General features: G+C 33.9%; 3 protein-coding genes across 3 annotated transcripts in view; all 3 read right to left on the bottom strand.

Moving 5' to 3' along the window:
* Positions 1-400: 400 nt before the first annotated feature.
* Positions 401-4,268, bottom strand: LOC134694992 (complement C1q tumor necrosis factor-related protein 3-like). The gene is made up of 3 exons (XM_063556117.1): positions 4,136-4,268; positions 1,823-1,998; positions 401-810 (listed from the first exon to the last, which is right to left on the bottom strand). The coding sequence occupies exons 1-3, from the start codon at positions 4,138-4,140 to the stop codon at positions 410-412; spliced, it is 582 nt and encodes a 193-aa protein (XP_063412187.1). The 5' UTR covers positions 4,141-4,268; the 3' UTR covers positions 401-409.
* A 1,254-nt stretch (positions 4,269-5,522) lies between these two features.
* LOC134694429 (cerebellin-2-like) lies at positions 5,523-8,930 on the bottom strand. The gene is made up of 3 exons (XM_063555438.1): positions 8,926-8,930; positions 6,691-6,848; positions 5,523-5,957 (listed from the first exon to the last, which is right to left on the bottom strand). The coding sequence occupies exons 1-3, from the start codon at positions 8,928-8,930 to the stop codon at positions 5,557-5,559; spliced, it is 564 nt and encodes a 187-aa protein (XP_063411508.1). The 3' UTR covers positions 5,523-5,556.
* A 4,817-nt stretch (positions 8,931-13,747) lies between these two features.
* Positions 13,748-20,756, bottom strand: part of LOC134695214 (dynein beta chain, ciliary-like) — a 76,374-nt gene continuing 69,365 nt past the window's right edge. Inside the window, exons 47-48 of the mRNA XM_063556426.1 lie at positions 16,710-16,898; positions 13,748-15,209 (exon numbers count right to left, since the gene is read on the bottom strand). Coding sequence (XP_063412496.1) covers positions 14,592-15,209; positions 16,710-16,898 — 807 coding nt within the window. The 3' untranslated portion in view covers positions 13,748-14,591. The remainder of the gene's footprint in view (positions 15,210-16,709; positions 16,899-20,756) is intronic.

The raw sequence follows: 20,756 nt of genomic DNA on the forward strand, positions 1-20,756 counted from the left end.
TTTCTGGACGGTTTTTAGATATCAGTGGCCATATATTGTAAATATCATTAAACAAGAATGTGTCCCCAGTACACGAATGCCCCACTCGCACTATCATTTTCCATTTCAGTGGACCGTGACATTGGGGTAAACACTCTAATTTGGCATTAAAGTTAGAAAGATCATATCATAGGGAACATGTGTACCAAGTTTGAAGTCGATTGGACTTTAACTTCATCAAAAACTACCTTGACCAAAAACTTTAACCTAAAGCGGGACAGACGGACGAACGGACGAACAGACGAACGCACGCACAGACCAGAAAACATAATGCCCCCTTACTATCGTAGGTGGGGCATAAAAAAACCATTGATTTCAAAGCTTTTTAATAAACATAATTATACTAGTATCTGACATTTTTTATATGCTTCTAAAGTTTATAACCACTAAAAGATGAATAGTGATTACCAATCATGTACTGTCCGGTATTGCCTTCTAGGACCTTAACGAATACTTTATCGTCCTTTTTAATTTCGATAACAGCATTTTGACTTGATGATATGTGATCCGCCACACTATTTGCTCCCGTGTAGTTTTTTATTATCACATTTCCGTTTAGAGCCAGATAAGTGACGAAGTATTTGTGATTATGAGTTAGTACGGTCCAGGAAAATATGTAGATACCATTTGAAGGAGCTGTAAATATCCCAGTTGACTTGTCGTATCCGTTGCCTATATTTGTCACAACTGTATCGTATACTACAGTAGATTTTGCAGGAATATTTATTAAAGCAGATATAGTTTTAGCCATAAACGCGACTTTATCTGGTTCTGAAAGAAATTGAAATTTCTGTCATTATATACTTATTAAGGTTGACAATATAAATTGTGTATCAAATGATGTATAAGAAAAGGAAATAAAAAAGAGAATAGATTAAAAAAACCTTGACGCCTCCAAAACTTTCATTCTTAGATTATATTAACCGTGATGTAGGGCGTAACGCTGATTGATCTGTGGTACGTGTTCAACCCCGCCAATTATGTATGTGCCTGTCCCAAGTCAGAAGCCTTTGATTTAGAGGTTGTCATTTGTTGCTGTGTGTCATATTTACACTAGTGGGGCCCTTTATAGCTTGCTGTTCGGTGTGAGCAGAGGCTCCGTGTTGAAGGCCGTACCTTGACCTATAAATGGATAACTTTTATAAATTGTTTTTTGGATGGAGAGTTGGCTCATTGGCACTCATACCACATCTACTATATTTACTAACGGCAGTCATGTATTGCGATTGGATCGTGAAAGCTCTAGTCTATATTCGGACCGCGAAGGAAATGATCTGATCGAAGAAACATATGCGAGTCAATTACTAATCTGATTTAATAATTATATGGACAAATTTAGCAACAACAAAAAACTGTCTGTCAAAAGATCTCAAAATAGTCACTTCAATATTCTGATCAGTAACCGAGAAAATAAAGATTCTCAAATAAATCTTTTTTTAAAACTACAAAAAGTATAGATTGTTCCTCGACATTTCAATGCCATTACACATGTAAGCAGTTAGGAATTTTCCAGATTTGACAGAATAAACGGACATTTCGTTGAGACATTTCATTCCATTTCGATGATTCAAATGGCTTTTACAGTTATATATTATACATATGGTGTTATCATAATAACTAATCAGAAATTTTGCTAAATGAAATATCTACAAGAATTTTTTTTTTTGAGATTGTGAAAGATTGACCGAATGAAAGTCGTGCTTTTGGTCTCTTGTGGAGACTTGGCTCATTCAGTTGGCAATCATATTAAGTCATCTTACTTTTAAATGTAAAAATATCATACCTGTCACAGAATCTCTTCTTGAATCTCTCCCTGTACAATCACATTTTCCATTATTGTCTTCAACGAGTTTAAGTTGGTATTGGATACTCTTCATAAGACCAGCATTTCTGGAGCAGGATTTATGTCCATTTACCATAAGTGTCATAACACATGTCAGTAGGATAACTTGAAATAAACTAAAAACAATGCTTGATGTTAATTTATGTATCACAAAAAGTGACATTCATAACAATGTTGAGCTCATTATTGCAATTCTTGTGTTTAAATTATGTCTTTGTCAACCAAAATTTGTTTTATAACATTCGGGTATTAAAATCATGAACTATCAAAGACATAGTTTTAATCAAACCGAATTGCTTATCATACTTGTTGATTTCTAACAATCTAAAAGTGCATTCTGACGTTTTCTATCTGTTTCAAAATAGTATGCCTGCCAAAAGAATAGTATAATGAACTGATTCTATATAAATGCAGGAACTAAACAGCAGAAAAAAGATCTTCCAGGTTCCGTGGCCTTTTTTTTTAAATTTAAGATAGGCCTATGTTTCATTGAAAAATTGGCGGGATATGATTCTTTCTAAATTATTCTTAATTTAATATTGGCACCGTTTTCTGTCAAAAAAAGAACAATTTGTTTATTAGATTACAAATATGACTAAATATGTAATAAAATAATCCAAAGAAAAGTAAGGGACATCTTATTTAAAAAAAATATAGCGTCATGTAGAATATCTGACACAAAGTAAAAAAAACAAGAGAAGCAAACATTCTTATGCGTGTATACGATATATTAATAGTAAGGAATTGTCGAATATTAGTGATAACGAGGAACTAATAAATAAGCGCACTCTATATATTGAAGTTATATATATCAATCCAAATTTAAACTCATCTTTTCGTAGGAAATTCATCTTGCTATAATTTGTCATTCAAATAAGCCAAATATTGAATAACTTAAAAGACTTGTAATATTCTTTAATTTTATATGAATATAATTTACTACATGTCTTGTGTGACTAGTGAAAACTTGAAGACCTGGGGCCTGTTTATCGAAGCTCTCTTAGGATTAGGACGTGTCCTAAGACCAACTTAGGACACATCTTAGTCCTAAATGGGTTTATCAAACATGTCGCAACTTAGGAAAATCCTAGGAATTGTCCTAACTTTAGGATACCAATTTAGGTGTCTTAAGATGGTCTTAGGACATTCGAATTTCGTCTTTTGTTCATTTTCACGCGTATTATTTTTAAAGCAGTAGTAAAAATAGTTGGAATTCTCCGTAATGATATGAATAATGCACGAGATTTGCATTTGCACTGTTTAAGAATGAAAATGTGACACTTCGAATTCAACTCACTGAAAAACATATTGTGATTTTTACGTATTATATATCTTGTTTACAGTTAGTTTGTAATTCTTTTTTATTTTTGTGTCATGTTTTGTTTCATACAGTTTAAATGTACAATTATTTTACAAAAAATATTTTTACCTTTAATTTAAAACTACATATTAGTTATTAGATTCTAATTAACCATATTTGAAATAAAATTATTGATAAAATATGATATTCTAATTATTTTTTTTTCATATTCGGTTTGTATTTTCTTTTCCGCTAATACTTAGGACATCAATTAGGACGTCCTAACTAAGATATTCCTAAGATAGCTTCGATGTGCATGCTGAGACGTGTCGTAAGTCGGTCCTAACTTTATCCTAACTTCTGTCCTAAGAAATTCTTAAGACCGATCTTATGACAGTTTCGATAAACAGGCCCCTGGGCACCCTTACGATGCACCATTATCCCATAATATATCAGTGACCGGTCCGCTCGAATAGTATTACACTTGGATTTGGTAGTAAATAACAAAATTAATTCATTTCTGATCATTTCTAGTATATTTATGTTGAACTTCATACTATGCAGTAAACGCGAAAATAATTGAAATTAACGGAAAACAAAACAAAAATAACGGATTTTGGAAAAAAAAGGATAGGGCTTAAAAAATTGTCCTGTCCCCAAGTACCTATGCTCATTCATACTTTATGCTTATAAAAAGAGACGTCTACATTCAGTTACACTAGTGTAGGAACCAGGCGATAGGGAGCGGACAAGGGATGTAATCCCTTTACATTTGAAACTCATACAATACCGATATTAGATTATTAAAGAAAACTTTCAATTTCAAAAGTTTGCTCCCACTTTCCAGTACATCCCTACTCCACTGTGTTATTTGAATACATTTAGTATTATGAAAATTAGCCAACGGAAAATTTCTGTGAAAAAAATAAGAAAAAAAAATACATGCATCATACCTCATTTCGATATGTTGATTCGGTACCTGGACTTGTTCGGATCAATTTCCTTGCATCTGTTTTGACGATATTTGGGCAATATATCAAGTTTGTTTAACACTATTGCCACACATGTTCCTATGTTAACACGCAAACTTATCATTTTGGTAATGTAGAAGTTGGAATCAATCCGAAGAAAAGGAAGTAAAAATAAAGGCCTAAAATTAGCAAAATTGTTAAATTCTAGTATGTGCAAATTTATGAAAATATCCTACACTGTCACGATATCAATTAAAGAGAACAACCGTAGAAAAAAATGAAGAAAGTATATAAAAAGCTCCGAGATGAAGACCGTACTTTACCTTCAATTGTTTACTTTTTACTGACATTGTGACTTGAATGGAAAGTTGTCTCATTGACACTCATATCACATCTTATTTCAATCAAAAATATTCAAAACTCATGCAAATGAAAAAATTTGGAAAACCAAAACAAGTACAAAGTTGAAGAGCACCGAAGACCAAAAGTTCCAAAAGTGTTCTATGTTTTAACATGGCGGACATATAATCTTTCCATAGGATATGAGCACAATGAGGATTATTTGTAAAGAGAATAGTTTATACACCATCACTGCTATACGTCTCAAAACTTTTGTCGGTCTTTGCATGAGTTTTGAAGAAGGTTTTTGAAAAAGGCAACTTTCGATGGCTGACGACGACGGACGCTTAAGTGGTGTCATAATCTCAGAAAGCTAGTTAAAGAAAGAGAAGCTATTAAAAGAAAACTGATTTTCCCCCATCAATTTCTACCCACCACCCGTATTTATTTTCGCCATTAGGAAAACATGAATTTTACCGTTATTGATTTAATAGATATGCAGTTGTAACAATATTCCATTGACAGTGTGAAAGTATCAATGTAAAGACAGTCATAATCGCTTCTTCTAGACGTTCTTTTAGATATCAATGACCATTTATTAAAAACATCATAATAAAAACCTTGTTCACTTGTTTGTGTTAATTGATATTGTATAGTGTGTCTTTCAATGTTGTGATGTTACACTATTGTTTCAGGTAAAGGTAAATTGGTACCTTTTAAAACGTTTAAATCCGCTGCATTGCTTTGCACCTGTACTCAAGAAGGTTCAGTGAATGTTGTTTGTTGATGTGGTTCATACGTGTTTCTCTTTTTTAATATAGAATAGACAGTTGATTTTCCTGTTTGAATGGTTCTACACTAGACATTTTTGGGGCCCTAAATAATTTGCTGTTCGGTGTGAGCTAAGGCTCCGTGATGAAGACCGTACTTTGACCTTTAATGGGTTTCTTTTATAATTGTGATTTGAAAGCAGAGTCGTCTCATTGGCACTCATACCACATCTCCTCCTAATTAAAAAAATGTAAATAAATATCTGACAATTGTGTTTTTATTTTATATAGCTTTTATAGTTTATAACCGCTGAAAGATGACCAATCATCACCAAACATGTACTGTCCGGTATATCCATCTTGAACCTTTATGAATACTTTATCGTCCTTATTTATTTCGAGAACAACATTCTGACTTGATGAGATGTGGTCTGCAATTTTCTGTGCACCAGTGTAGTTTCTGACTATCAGTTTTCCATTTAGAGTTAGATAAGTGAAGAAGTATTTGCCAGCATGAGTAAGGACATTCCAGGAAAAAATGTAGACACCATTTGTAGGAGCAGTAAATATTCCAGTAGTTTTATCGTACCCGTGGCCTACATTTGTTATTACTGTATTGTATACTACAGTAGATTTCGCCGGAATATTCTGTAAAGCAGCTGAATTTTTAGCCATAAACGCAACTTTGCCTGATTCTGAAAGTATAGATAGGAGAGTACTCGCAGTTACTGACAGATAATTGTTCAAAGCAAATAACAACTAATAAAAAAAACACGTATTTTAGATCAATATATCAATCAGATTAATGACAAAACAGAATTAGTAAAAATAAAACAGGGAAAAGAACAAATATATCACCTCTTGACGCATAATCATCAAAGATACAATTTTGTATATACGCCAGACGCGCGGCGTTTCGTCTACAAAAGACTTATTAGTGACGCTCGAATCCGAAAAAGTTAAAAAGGCCAAATACTGTTACAGTACGACGTTCAGCATTGAGGACCAAAATTCCTAAAAGTTTTGCCAAATCCAGCTAAGTGTACCCGGCACAACAGGGATTCTTTCATTCAAACTATATGAATTAAGGGCGTAACGTTGATTGGTCTGTATCAGACTTTTAAAGAAACTCGTAAAACCACGCAATATTTTGTATATGTCTGTCCCAAGTATCCTTAGATTCAGCGGTTGGCGTTACGTGCTCACGGTGTATCATATTTGCTTCTTGTTATTTTTGTAAATAAATACGACCGTATAGTGTTCGAGTTTGAATTTTTACAGGTGTTTTCATTGTCTAAGGACATACAGTGACCTACAGTTGTTAATGTTTGTTTCATTAAGATTTGGTGTCTAATGGATGGTTGGTTATCTAGTTGGCAACCAAACCACATCTTCTTATTTTTTCTACTTATTGTAAAAATATTATACCTGAAACTCTTCCTGTACAATCACATTTTCCATCATTGTCCTCAACGAGTTTAAGTTGGTATTGGATACTCTTCATAAGACCAGCATTTCTGGAGCAGGATTTATGTCCATTTACCATAAGCGTCAACACACATGTCAGTAGGAGAACTTGGAATAAACTGAAAATGAGGCTTTATGTTATTTAATGACTGGCACTTATCTATTTTGAATTATTAGTTTTATGGTTCAATAAAATCAAAATATATTATTGCCATTCATTATAAATAAATTTCTATCAAAAATAAGACTCAAAGAACTATTTATTTTGTTTATATTAACAATAACAACGTACACGCATGTTGGCGTATGAATACACAACGTCAGAGTAGGCGTGTCGCCATAAAAATTGACAACATTGAAAATAAAACTAAAAATGTTAACCAATCAGAAGACAGTAAAAACACCAAATTTATTTATTTAAGAATAGAATGCTTCTTCTGGTAAATGTATTGTGTTGTAAAAGCGTCGACCGAAACACATTTTTTTCAATCTAAAAATGTGCAGACGGTCAACGCTTTTACAACCCTATAAAATTACTAAAAGAAGCATCCAATTCTTATTATTATTTTATTTTTGTACTAGGATCACGAAAACACGATTTCCATCAAGATTTTTCTTTATTTGCATTTGCACTTCATTGGGGAAGCTCGTGTCATCATGAATGTTGTATTTCATTTTGAAATATAGATCTAGGTCAATTTAAGAATGACACGAAGAATTACTATTAGCCAATCAAAATAACGTAATATATTGAAACATACATGTAATGTAATTATAGGGAAGTGCATATACAAAAAGTGTGAGCTCATTATTGAATCTCTTTTATTGAAATTAAGTTTTGTCAATCAAAAGTGTTTTTATATTTATAACATACGGACAGTAAAATTATGAACTCCCAAAATCATAAATTTAAATAAACAGAATCGTTTATCCTGGGTCGAAAGACGTCTGGTACTGTTGAAAATAACAAGCCTTTCAAAAGAATGATATAAATTGATAGTATATAAATAACGGAAGTTGAGAACCTATAAAGCAGAAAAAAATGAAGTGTCCGTGTCCCATTGTTAAGCCGTTGAAAATTTGGGGGGAAATTATTCCCTCTAGATTTTTCGTACATTTAACATTGGCACATTTTTTTCTTTCCGAAACTATAAAGAATATCAATATATTTGTTAGTCTAAGGTTTAAGATATATAGATTCTTACATTGGCACCAGTGGATTATCGGATTTATCCAATCGAGATAGTAAAATTATCAATTTTAAAGTCCGAGCCGCCTCGGCGAGGACTTTAAAATTGATAATTTAACTATCGAGATTGGATAAATCCGATAATCCACGAGTAATTATGTAAGAATCTGTTTCTCTAATGATTAAAAAAACATTTTCTTTTTTTGTTAATCGAAAAACCCCTTCGGGTGCCTTTCACATTGCACGAAGTTGTCAATTTCATTAACACCTGTTAGCATTAATTTGAATCATCCAGTTAGCTAAAAAGGTCATGACCCTTAAAATCATCCAATGGTCTGTTGAGATCACAGTCAACCACACGTTGATTAAATTTTTTTATACAATGGGTTCGAAAAGGGATAAATTTCCATAGAATTAGAGAAATGGCTTTATAAAGTATTGTAATTTATTAATCAATTTAAAGTATAAAAAGAAATACATATACAGGATAGGTGGAGAAATACGCTTTCTTAAGATTTTTATGATTAACAAACCAGAAATGGTCTTATACAAGTTTCAAAATTGGTGAAATCTTCGACTATTTTAACAATGTTATCTATACGATACACAGAAACGGGAAAACACATTGTTGAATATGTATACTGCAGGAATTTCTCGCTACAATGAAGACCTGTTGGTGACCTCCTGCTGTTGTTTTTTATTTGGTCGGGTTGTTGTCTCTTTGACACATTCCCCATTTCCAGTCTCAATTTTATTCTACTAGTGTAACCACCAAAAAAAAGGGGGATATGGCAAAAGGGAGGCGATTCATTCACTTTAGAAAACTGTCGAACTCCTACAATACCGATATTAAATATTTATAACAGAACACATTTTTCTTCGATTACCAAAAGTTTGCCCACTCTCCCCTACTTTCCAGCTCATCCCTATGCCACTGTGTTACGTAAATACATTTAGAATTACAGTGAAAATTGACAAAAGACAAAATATAAAACAAACTATCATACCTCATTTTGATCTGTTGGTTCGGTAACTGGACTAGTTCTGTTTCAATGCATCTGTTTTCATGTTTTTTGGGCAATATATTCAATATATATATCATGTATAACACTATTGCCACGTATGCTCTATGTTAACACGCAAACTTATCATTTTGGTAATATAAGATGAAATCAATCCGAAAAAAAAAGTTAACTTGAAAGGCTTCAGTAAAAACAGCAACTTCGTTAGATTGTAGTATGTGCGAATTTATGAAACTATCCTCCACTGTCAAGATAATTTGTGTTAAAAAGACCAAAGAGAAAATATAAATTAAGTCTATCCAAGCTCCGAGATGAAGGCCGTACTTTGATCAATAATTGTTTACTTTTTACGCAAAGTGACTTGAATGAAGAGTTGTCTAATTGTCACTCATACCACATCTTCTTATTACTATCAATATCAAAAATATTTAAAGCTGAGGGGACTCTTGGAATACTCCAGTACACGTTGATTTGGTTAATTCAAAGCTCTTTCACAAATTCAGAAAAAAGACTTAAAAGAAAAAAAATCCCATATTCTGTACTTAGAGGATTTATGGTAATGACAGGAGACTCTAGGACAGGAACTATGGGGGCTCAAGCACCTTATTTATATGTATTTCTCAATAATATCAATTGTTCCAATCAATGATTGTCTATTAACAAAATTTCAAATAAAGTGGACGTTAGCATAAGAGTTGGGCTTTCAACAATGAGAAAATCCCATGACGTATAGTCGGCTATACAATGACCTGACGTGAAATATGAATCAAAACAATTGAGAAAACTAACGAACTAATTTATAACTTTACAATTCAATGTATCCCACCCCCATTTTTCTGTAGTCTTGGCACTCTTTTCTCTATATCTCAGCAGCCTGTTAGTCTCTATTCTTTCTTTTTTAGCTCACCTGGCCCAAAGGGCCAAGTGAGCTTTTCTCATCACTTGGCGTCCTGCGTCCGTCGTCCGTCGTCGTCGTCGTCGTCGTCGTCGTCGTCGTCGTCGTCCTGCGTCCGGCGTTAACTTTTTCAAAAATCTTCTCCTCTGAAACTACTGGGCCAAATTTAACCAAACTTGGCCACAATCATCATTGGGGTATCTAGTTCAAAAATTGTGTCCGGTGTCCCCGCCAACCAACCAAGATGGCCGCCATGGCTAAAAATAGAACATAGGGGTAAAATGCAGTTTTTGGCTTATAACTCAAAAACCAAAGCATTTAGAGCAATCTGACATGGGATAATATTGTTTATCAGGTTAAGATCTATCTGCCCTGAAATTTTAAGATGAATCTGACTTTCCGTTGTTAGGTTGCTGCCCCTGAATTGGTAATTTTAAGGAAATTTTGTTGTTTTTGGTTATTATCTTGAATATTATTTTAGATAGAGATAAACTGTAAACAGCAATAATGTTCAGCAAAGTAAGATCTACAAATAAGTCAACATGACCAAAATGGTCAGTTGACCACTTTAGGAGTAATTGGCCTTTATAGCCAATTTTTAACCATTTTTCGTAAATCTTAGTAATCTTTTAGAAAAATCTTCTCCTCTGAAACTACTGGGCCAAATTAATTGAAACTTGGCCACAATCATCATTGGGGTATCTAGTTTGAAAATTGTGTCCGATGACCCGGTCAACCAACCAAGATGGCCACCACGTCTAAAAATAGAACATAGGGGTAAAATGCAGTTTTTGGCTTATAACTCAAAAACAAAAGCATTAAGAGTAAATCTGACATGAAGTAAAATTGTTGATCAGGTCAAGATCTATCTGCCCTGGAATTTTCAGATGAATTGGATTATCGGTTGTTAGGTTGCTGCCCATGAATTGGTAATTTTGAGGAAATTTTGCTGGTTTTTTTGTTATTATCTTGAATATTATTATAGATAGTGATAAACTGTAAACAGCAATAATGAACAGCAAAGTAAGAACTAAAAATAAGTCAACATGACCAAAATAGTCAATTGACCCCCTAAGGAGTTATTGCCCTTCATAGTAAATTTTTAATACTTTTCACAAAATTTGTAGATTTTCACTAACATTTTCCACAGAAACTACTGTTATAGATAGAGATAATTGTAAGCAGCAAAAATGTTTAGTAAAGTAAGATCTACAAACACATCACCATCACCAAAACACAATTTTTTCATGAATCCATCTGTGTACAATGTTTAATATTAACATAGACCAAGGTGAGCTACACAGGCTCTTTAGAGCCTCTAGTTTTGCCTAGTTTTCTGTAGTCTTGTTTTATTAGTAGTCTATTCTTTATATTTCAGCAGCCTATTAGTCTCTATTTTTTTCGAATATTTTTCTCAAATTTTTTTCTTTAGTCTTGACTCATTATTCTCATATCCTGTAAACCCCACATTCGTTTACCAAAATTAATATTCAACTTTGATTTATAATTTTAAAAAAATTGTAAGGGTTCCGCGGAACCCAGTGTCTCGCCTACTTTTGCTGTAAATCGCAGGCTCAACATAAAGGAGGAAAAAAATCATTAAAAATATTCCTTTTGATTGTAAGAAGCATCTGTCCAAGTTTGGTAAAAATGTAGGATAGTTAATGAATCTAATTAATGTTTTGAAAACTTAAACTGCAGACTGTATGTTATGTTAACTGGAAGAAAATGTAAGTCCCTTTAAAAGTAAAATACAGAAAAAATGGAAATATCTTTTAACAAAATTTACTTCTGGATACTATCTTATGATCATAAATTTACAAATGAAAATGAATTTACAAATGAAAAGTAGTCCAAGTTTGGTACAAACCCAGCTAGTTTAAGAAAGTTATTAAATTTTTAAAAACTTTAACCACAGAGTAAATGTGGTTTCTCTGTAGAAAAACTAAGTCCATTTAAAAGTAAAATACGGAAATAATGGATTTATTTTTTTACAAAATTTACTTCTGGATAATATCTTATGATCATAAACAAGCTTTTGTCCAAGTTTGGTTCAAACAAAGGATAGTTTAAGAAAGTTATTAAAATTCTAAAAACTTTTAACCACAGAGTGAATGTAATGTTTCCCCGCAGAAAAAACTAAGTCCATTTATAAGTAAAATACGGAAAAAATGGAATTTTATTTTTACAACTTTTCTTCTGGATACTATCTTATGATCATACACAAGCTTCTGTCCAAGTTTGGTAGAAATCCAGTGTAGTTTAAGAAAGTTATTAAAATTTCAAAAACTTTAACCACAGAGTGAATATTTGTGGACGCCGCCGCCGCCGACGCCGACGGAAAGTAGGATCGCTTAGTCTCGCTTTTTCGACTTAAGTCGAAGGCTCGACAAAAAGGGCATCAACCAATTACTTTAATCTAGTTGTGATATATTGTTAAAACAAAGACATCTAATAACAAAAACAGTCACATGTTAAACCCTGCCAGTCATGAACTAGGGGTATGTCATGCAGTGGTTGTCTTTGTACAAATCTTAAGTGTTTTTGCCATTTGGTGTTGTGATATGGCAGATCTTTGAAAGTTTCTAATAAATTCATTGATATACTTTTTTCTTACATTCCTTGTGTCTTCTGATAAAAACAATACATTTTTGGATTTTAAGTATTTAAGTTGCTGTACAAGGCTCAGTGAGGAATACCCCCAATCTTTTTTCTATTAATATCTACATGCCTTTTCATGGGTATTTTTATGTTATGTGTTGATAGGTAGCTGTCTCATTGATTTAACCCCTGAATTCCCTTTCATTGTCTGTCAATGCAGTTGAATCATATCATTCCATGAAAGCCTATCATGTAAAAGAGATGCAAAAGATATCAAAGGGACATTGAAACTCATAAGTTGAAAATAAACTGACAACAACATGCATACCTGCCAACTTTTCAAAATGCCCATGGGGGTTTTGCATGCAAAATGGCTGTCATAGCCCTAAAAAAACTTCATGTGGGCCTTCAAATACATTTTAATGTTGTTTTTTTGGCTTCTTCATGCTTTTATAAGCCTAGAGTCAATGTAAAATTAACTGTTTTGTTTAAAATTGTGGTCAAAATTGCTCTTTCAAAATTTCGATTTGGGAGCCTTCATTTGGGAAATCTCCCGAAAATAGTGACAGTTGGCAGGTATGAACATAGCTAAAAAAGAAAAAGACCAAGAGACAAACAACAGTACAGTCAAGTGTGTAGTGCCCTCTTAATCATGTTTTAACTTTTGTGTAGTCATGTATGGCAGAACTGATAGAGCTTGACATGACCTGGGGAGAAGCCGAAAAAAAGGCTAAGGACAGAGTTGGATGGCGAAATCTTGTGGCGAACTTATGCTCCGCCAGGATCAAAGAGGATAGGTAGGTAGTCATGTATGACGGTCTGGATGGATGGGTGATATCTGTATTGTTCAAACTTTAGGTAAACTTTCTCGATCTTTCTTTATATCTTATTTTGCCTATTTTTCTCTTTTTTCATTTCGTTTGCACAAAGTCATGAATGTTTTCCCATTATTCTCTAAACTGTAACCCAACCCTGACCCTCATGGTTTGTTTGAACCATCTCCCATCCCAATCAAGGTACTCCAGGATTTATCAGCCTAGAATTAATTGATTCAGAGAAGATTGCTTTTTCTTTTATTCAGTTTGAAATTTTCAAGAATAGTTTCATCACTACTAAATCATTGAGTCTCTAGTGGATAGTTGCCTTATTATCAATCATACCACACATCATCGAGTCTAGTGGATAGTTGCCTCATTTTCAATCATACCACAAATCTTTGTTTTTACAAAACATAAATTCTACCACTGCTTCACTGTGCAAAAAAGTTTATGCTTTAACTAAAGCCTAAAAGAGACGAAATAATTGAATAATATTTTTATCTTTTATTATGCATCAAACTGAAAAATCACAAATAAACAAATAACTTTAGTAGTGACAAATAACAAATATGTATATATTATTCAACAATATGTATAAATATATATAAAAAAAATTAGAACAAAACTTTAGTTACAAACGTATATAATCTTAGGACGGATTGAAGTAAATATGACTCGACAGATAGAGCAAAAATACAGTAAGGCTTCTTTTGTGTGATATAAAATTAGAAAAGAACATATTTATTCAAAAATATACCCTTTTTCAATATTTAATTTATTTCACTAATACTGTTACTTGTAATATTCGCATATATACATGTTAACTTTATTTCCAAATTCCATTTATTTGAATAATACTGGTATTTCTAATGTTGCATACATTTGACCTTTTTTTCCAATTTTAATCTATTTCAATAATACTGGTACAATGTATTATGAATGTTACATGTAATCTAAATCAAGCAAGTCTATAGTGCTCAGAAAACAAACATTCTCAATCACATAATCTTCTCTGACATACATAAACAAGTTCTATAAATAACCCAAATACTTCTTGGACGGATTGAAGTTTACTCATTCTCACAAAAATATCTCTCTTTTATAGCCATTATATAATTCTTTTAACAATGCTATTCACTTAGCAGTGTATTTAATATAAATATAATACTTTATCAATTTAATGCTATTTCAAACATAAATAAAATCAGAAATTTATATGATACAAATATATATCACAAATAAATATATCAAGTACTTAATTAAATAAATAAATGTCAAACATACAAATTAAGTTAGAAATGCACACTAAGCATAAAACCAAATAAGTCCTAATATTTTTATACTTGAAGTAGAAGAGCCACACCACCAAGGACCCATTTACTTGCTTTCTCTTTGGACTTAAGATTAAAGGTCCAGACGAATGTTGGTCCTCTACTCTTTGTCTTGTATACTGGACACTCATAAATGTTCCTGTTGTCCATACGGTCAACAGGTATAGCTTTAATAAATATGACTGGCATAGCTGGGGCCAGTTCCTTAAGACGGGCCTCTCCGATCATGCTAGTCTGCATATCCCACCGAGCACCTTCCATGTATAGACCGTGGACGTAAGCACCTTCTCTTGGAGGTCCAGCCATATCTTCTCTGGCCTTTTTAGTCACGTCACATTGTAAGGCCATACGATCAAGTGGCCACTCATTCTTTCTAGCCATCTGCTGCATAATAGCGGTCAAGAATGATTGAGGGTTGAAGAAGCCACCGAGCCAGACTGCTGGTGGGAGTTGGAAGTCAGCAGTCCAGGTTTCTAATTCTTTAATCCTAAGCAACAAGTCAGCATACCATATACCAAGACCATGAAGGGATGGGTAGGCCTTCTTGGACCAATTCTCTGGTACCACATCTAAGTACAAGGCATTACCCAATGCTTCCATGTCAGCTGTGATAGTTAACTCTCCCTAAAATGTTAAAAGAAGATTAAGTGAAGGTTCTTTGATAATCACACAGTGGCAAATATTTCATACATATTTATACCAAGGCTCCGAGTTGAAGACCACACTTTGACCTATAATGGTTTACTTTTACTTGTTGAAGAAGACCATACTTTGACCTATAATGGTTTACTTTTTCTTGTTGAAGAAGACCATACTTTGACCTATAATGGTTTACTTTTTCTTGTTGAAGAAGACCATACTTTGACCTATACTTTTACTTGTTGATGAAGACCATACTTTGACCTAAAATGGTTTACTTTTACTTGTTGAAGACCTTACTTTGACCTATAATGGTTTACTTTTACTTGTTGAAGAAGACCATACTTTGACCTAAAATGGTTTACTTTTACTTGTTGAAGACCTTACTTTGACCTATAATGGTTTACTTTTACTTGTTGAAGATGACCTTACTTTGACCTATAATGGTTTACTTATACAAATTTGACTTGAGAGGGAGAGTTGTTTGAGTGCACTCATACCACATCTTCTTATATTTATTCATTGAAAGATATGATTATATTAATTCATAGTTCTTCATTTAATGTACAGTGGCAAATATTTCATACATGTTTATACTCCATTAAAAGTTATGTTAATATTCATTAATTGTTCTTTGCTTAATTTTCAGTGGCAAATATTTCATACAAATTCATACTATGTGGTATGGGCTTGGCTCATTGTTGAAGGCCATATAGTGACCTATAGTTGTAAGCTTCTGTGTCATTTAGTCTCTTGTTGAGAGTTGTCTTATTGGCAATCATACCACATGTTCTATTTTATATCAATAAAAAGATCTGATTATATTAATTCATAGTTTTTTACTTAAATGTTCAGTGACAAATATTTCATACATATTCTGGACAAATATGCACCAATGGTTTTTTCAGTATTTTCATCTTGGTGATGAAATAGTTTACCTTCTACATAATTGTAAAAGAAAAAAAAAGAAAAAAAATTTTCAATGGCTTATATCTCGAAAACAAGCACACATACCCTTCAGTTTTATTCTGCTGTTTTGGTTTCTTTATTTATAGATATTGATATTTTATAGTGTGTTTTTCTATTGTGATGTTATACTATTGTTTCAGAAAAAGGGAGAATGTTTGGTACCATTAAAACGTTTAATCCCGCTGCAAATGTATGCACCTGTCCTAAGTCAGGAATCTGATGTACAGTAGTTGTCTTTTGTTTATGTAATTCATACATGTTTCTCGTTTCTCGTTTTTTTATATAGATTAAACCATTGGTTTTCCCGTTTGAATGGTTTTACACTAGTAATTTTGGGACCCTTTATAGCTTGTTGTTCAGTGTGAGCCAAGGCTCCATGTTGAAGGCCATACATTTACCTATAATGGTTTACTTTTATAAATTGTTATTTGGATCCTTTATCTATCAATTTATAACAGTCTTTTAAAGAGCTGGTAATCTAAAACAGAAAAGCTAACATCCAAAATTTAATTTTACCTTAAGTCCAAGGTCAAGTTCTCTGAGGGTACGTTTCATTTCTGAGGTCAGACCATTCATTCTCTCCGTTTCCTGGAAGGCTACAACAACGTATGGTGTTCTTTCTTCAGGAGGTACTTTACCCATAACTTCTAACATGTTAAACTCTTCTGGTAGTTTCTCTGAAATCTCGTCTAAAATAGTCTTAATCTGAAAATAGATATACTACATGTATTACAATTGAGAATGGAAATGGGGAATATGTTAAAGAGACAGCAACCCAACCAAAGAGCAGACAACAAGTATTAATCTTCATATTTTTTTTCGTAACATTTATATAAATCAGTGAAGTGTAAAGAAATAAGGCTATTCTCTGAAAATGGATGTGTGGGGGTGAGAATTGATGTCAAAATTCTTCTGATTAATTTTGCATACATCAAATGAAAAAGATCTATTGAAGATCAATACCCCATATCCAAAAATATTTTTTCTATTATATTCTCTCACATTTATTTTAATGGATTTTAAAACATTTAAAATTTAATGACTGAAAAATAAGGAAAACTAAAGTTTATATTGTAAACCAAATAATTACTATTTATCTCGCTTATCTGAGCATATATTTCATTGGTAGACTTCTGGAAATGTTCATGGATAGTACGAATAGAATGTTATATGATCAATGCAATATATTTTGTGTATATCAAAGGTAGTGAGTGATAAACCTTGGAAGATTTAGATATCAAGTAAGTACCATAGGATTTTGATTTTCATGCAATCTTTACCAAAAAATATTCAAATTTTAAAGTAAATTTGGATTTTATTAGATAAATACTTACCATCATAAATTCTGAGTGTAACCCCAATTGCGTCATAGGTCAGATGGAAAATCCCAACTAAAAATAAACGTATTCTCACTGGTCCGGACATATACCCCTGTTTGCCCATATTCTTCCATTCAATTTCCTCAAGACAGAAAACATAAGGAAAGGGGATGAAGGGGAGGTGGGTGGGACCTATAATTTATGATGGTAAGTATTTATCTAATAAAATCCAAATTTACTTTAAAATTTGAATATTTTATAGCTATAAATACGTTACCATCATAAATTCTGAGTAACAGAATCTAACGTAAAGCTGAATCCCCTGTAACAGAAGAAACAGGAGGAAAGTTCAATCTTTGTGCTGAAACTATAGGTCCAAGAGAGTATAAACTCTCGGCAAAAGTAGCCATAGATTGGAGGTAGTGAGATATAAAAGAGTTCTCATTTCTCCAGAAACCTGCAGACAGTACCTCTTCCAAAGATGCACTGTTAAACAGAGCCCAGGATGTAGAGATACCCCTAACATCATGAGCTTTAACATTAAAACTATTTAAAAGTTCTGCCTTAGAAGAACCATAAGCTAAAGATATGCATTTGCATATCCAAGTAGAAATAGTTTTAACAGAAAGATCTGAGATTCCTTTTTTAATAGGAATAAAGAGTCTTGAGTTAGAAACAGAACGTAAACTACACGTTCTTTCCAGATAAATAGAAAGGATTCTTACTGGACATAAAAGTACAGAAATAGAATCGCTAGGGAGTGCAGGAATCACAACTGGTTCTGCACCCTTATCTGGAATCTGATTCTTTGCCAAAAAAGCAGGATCCGTTAAAAGAGTAACCGAAGATTTATCCCTGTTAAATCGAAGGCAAGCATCAGAAATAGAGAAGGCATGGATTTCACTCCTTCTCCGTCCAGAAGCCAAAGCTAAAAGAAAACAGCATTTATAGGAAAGAAACCTTAAATCTATTGTTTCTGCTGGTTCAAAAGGAGGAAGTTTTAAAAAGGATAAAACTAGTCCAAGGTCCCACTTAGGAACTAAAGTTTTTTGTCTTGGTCTTTCAAGACTAAAACTACGAACCAAAAGAGAAATATGTTCATTGATTCCAAAATCTGGGCCACCAGAAATATGAATAGTTCTTGAGATAGCTGATCTATATCCCTTAATAGTAGAGGGACATAATCCTTTGGATTCAAAAAGAAAAACTAGAAAGTCTGCTAATTGTTGTACAGTGACTTGGAAAGGATCAATTTCCCGCTCACTACACCAATCTGAGAAGATTGACCATTTTGCATCATAGACAATGCTAGTGGAGTCTCTGACAGACTTTGTGAGATGCTTGGTTGCTCCTTCAGAAAAACCTCTCTTTCTGAGGCTAACCCTGAGAGAAGCCAGGCGTGTAGATGAAGTTTTTCTGGATTTTGATAAAGAACCTTGCCCTTGATTTGAGACAGAAGGTCTGGTCTCAGAGGTAGAACTAGAGGACAAGCACATGATAGGCGCAGAAGGTCTGGAAACCAAGACTGTTTTGGCCATGCTGGAGCAATAACTATGATCTTGCAATTTTCCCCTGCTATTTTCTGAAGTACTGGGGAGAGAAACCTGAAAGGAGGGAAGGCGTACCCGAACATTCCTTTCCAAGATAGGCTCATTGCGTCTACTGCAAAAGATTTTGGATCTGGAACCGGAGACACAAATGTTAGAAGTTTGTGATTGAGACTGGTCGCAAACAGATCTATCTGAGGTGACCCCCAATGAAGAGTCACAGCTTTGAAAACTACTTGAAGTAGTTCCCACTCCGTGTTTACTGGAGCAAGGGATCTGGATAGAGTGTCGGCTAGAATATTGAGGTGCCCCGCAATATGTCTCACCACTAGATGAACCTGGAGTTGAAAACACAGAAGGAGAATGTCTCTGGCTATCTGATAAAGAGAAGGTGAATGAGTTCCTCCCTGATTCTTGAGATAAGCTACAACTGTTGTGTTGTCCGTGGCCAGAATGACAGACTGATTCTTTAGAGACATTTGGAAATGATTCAGTGCAAACAGAACTGCTTTCATTTCCAATACATTGATATGCTCTTCCAAAAGATCTGGACTCCAGACTCCCGAGATTGTAAGCCCCTCCAGATATGCTCCCCAACCGAGGGTGGAGGCATCTGTGAATAATGTTAGACTGGGAACTTGAGGGGACAGACATAGGCCCCTCATTACATTTTCCCGTACTAACCACCATTGAAGGTGTGGAAATAAAGGCTGAGTGATTGGAATCAATGCTTCCCATTCTTGTGAAGCTGCAATCCATAACTTGTGCAGATAAAACTGAAGCGGACGAATGTGAAGTCGTCCCAATGGAATTACATCTGCCAGAGAGTTCAATAGACCCAGAAGTTGCAAGAATTGACGTGCTGTGACTGATTGAACCGTCAGGAATAAATGTATTTTCTGACATAGTTTTGTAAATTTCTCCTCTGGTGGGAGGACTAGGCCTACACTGGTTAGGAAATGTTCTCCCAGGAAAACAAAGTCTTGAGAAGGAATTATCTCTGACTTTTTCCAAGAGATAAGGAAGCCTAGGGACAGAAAACAATTGATGACCAAATCTGTCTGAACCCTCAATTTGATTGGGCAAAATTCCTTGAGAAGGGAATCGTCCAGATAGGAATGAATCTGAATAGACAGGGAATGTAGGTGAGCTATAGCAGCCTGCATGATTTTTGTAAAAGCCAAAGGGGCTGTAGACAGGCCAAAAGGGAGAGCCTTGAACTGGAAAACTTTGTTGTTCCAAACGAAGCGAAGGTATTTCCTGTAAGTTTTGGAAATGGGAATGTGGAAATACGCGTCTGAAAGATCCAGAGAAGTAGTCCACATTCCCGGAAGGATTGAAGCCCTGATGGATCTGTTTGTTTCCATTTTGAAGTGGGGAACAATAAGAAATTTGTTCAGAATAGATAGGTCTATGACTGGCCTCATTCCTCCAGTCTTCTTTGGAACCAGAAAAAGACGGGAATAAAATCCCGGAGACAGAGTTAAGATCGACACCTCCTCTATTGCAGCTTTTTGTAACATAGTGTCCACTTCTACTGATAGAAGTTGACACTTGACTGGGTCTTGTGTATGAGACAAACTTATTGGAACTGCAGATAGAGGAGGTGGGTTCTTGAACTGAAGTGTTAATCCCCCTCGAATTATTGACAGCACATAACAGTCTGAGGTAATTTTCTTCCACTGATTTAGGAAAAA

This window comes from Mytilus trossulus, chromosome 13, assembly GCF_036588685.1.
Source record: "Mytilus trossulus isolate FHL-02 chromosome 13, PNRI_Mtr1.1.1.hap1, whole genome shotgun sequence".
NCBI classification, from domain to species: domain Eukaryota; kingdom Metazoa; phylum Mollusca; class Bivalvia; order Mytilida; family Mytilidae; genus Mytilus; species Mytilus trossulus.

What these genes read in the sequence shown, in the direction of transcription:
- LOC134694992 (XM_063556117.1), bottom strand. An exon ending in AAGAAGAGATTCTGTGACAG is followed by an intron (nt 811 to 1,822) that starts GTATGATATTTT and finishes AATTTCTTTCAG; the next exon opens with AACCAGATAAAGTCGCGTTT.
- LOC134694429 (XM_063555438.1), bottom strand. An exon ending in TTGTACAGGAAGAGTTTCAG is followed by an intron (nt 5,958 to 6,690) that starts GTATAATATTTT and finishes CTATACTTTCAG; the next exon opens with AATCAGGCAAAGTTGCGTTT.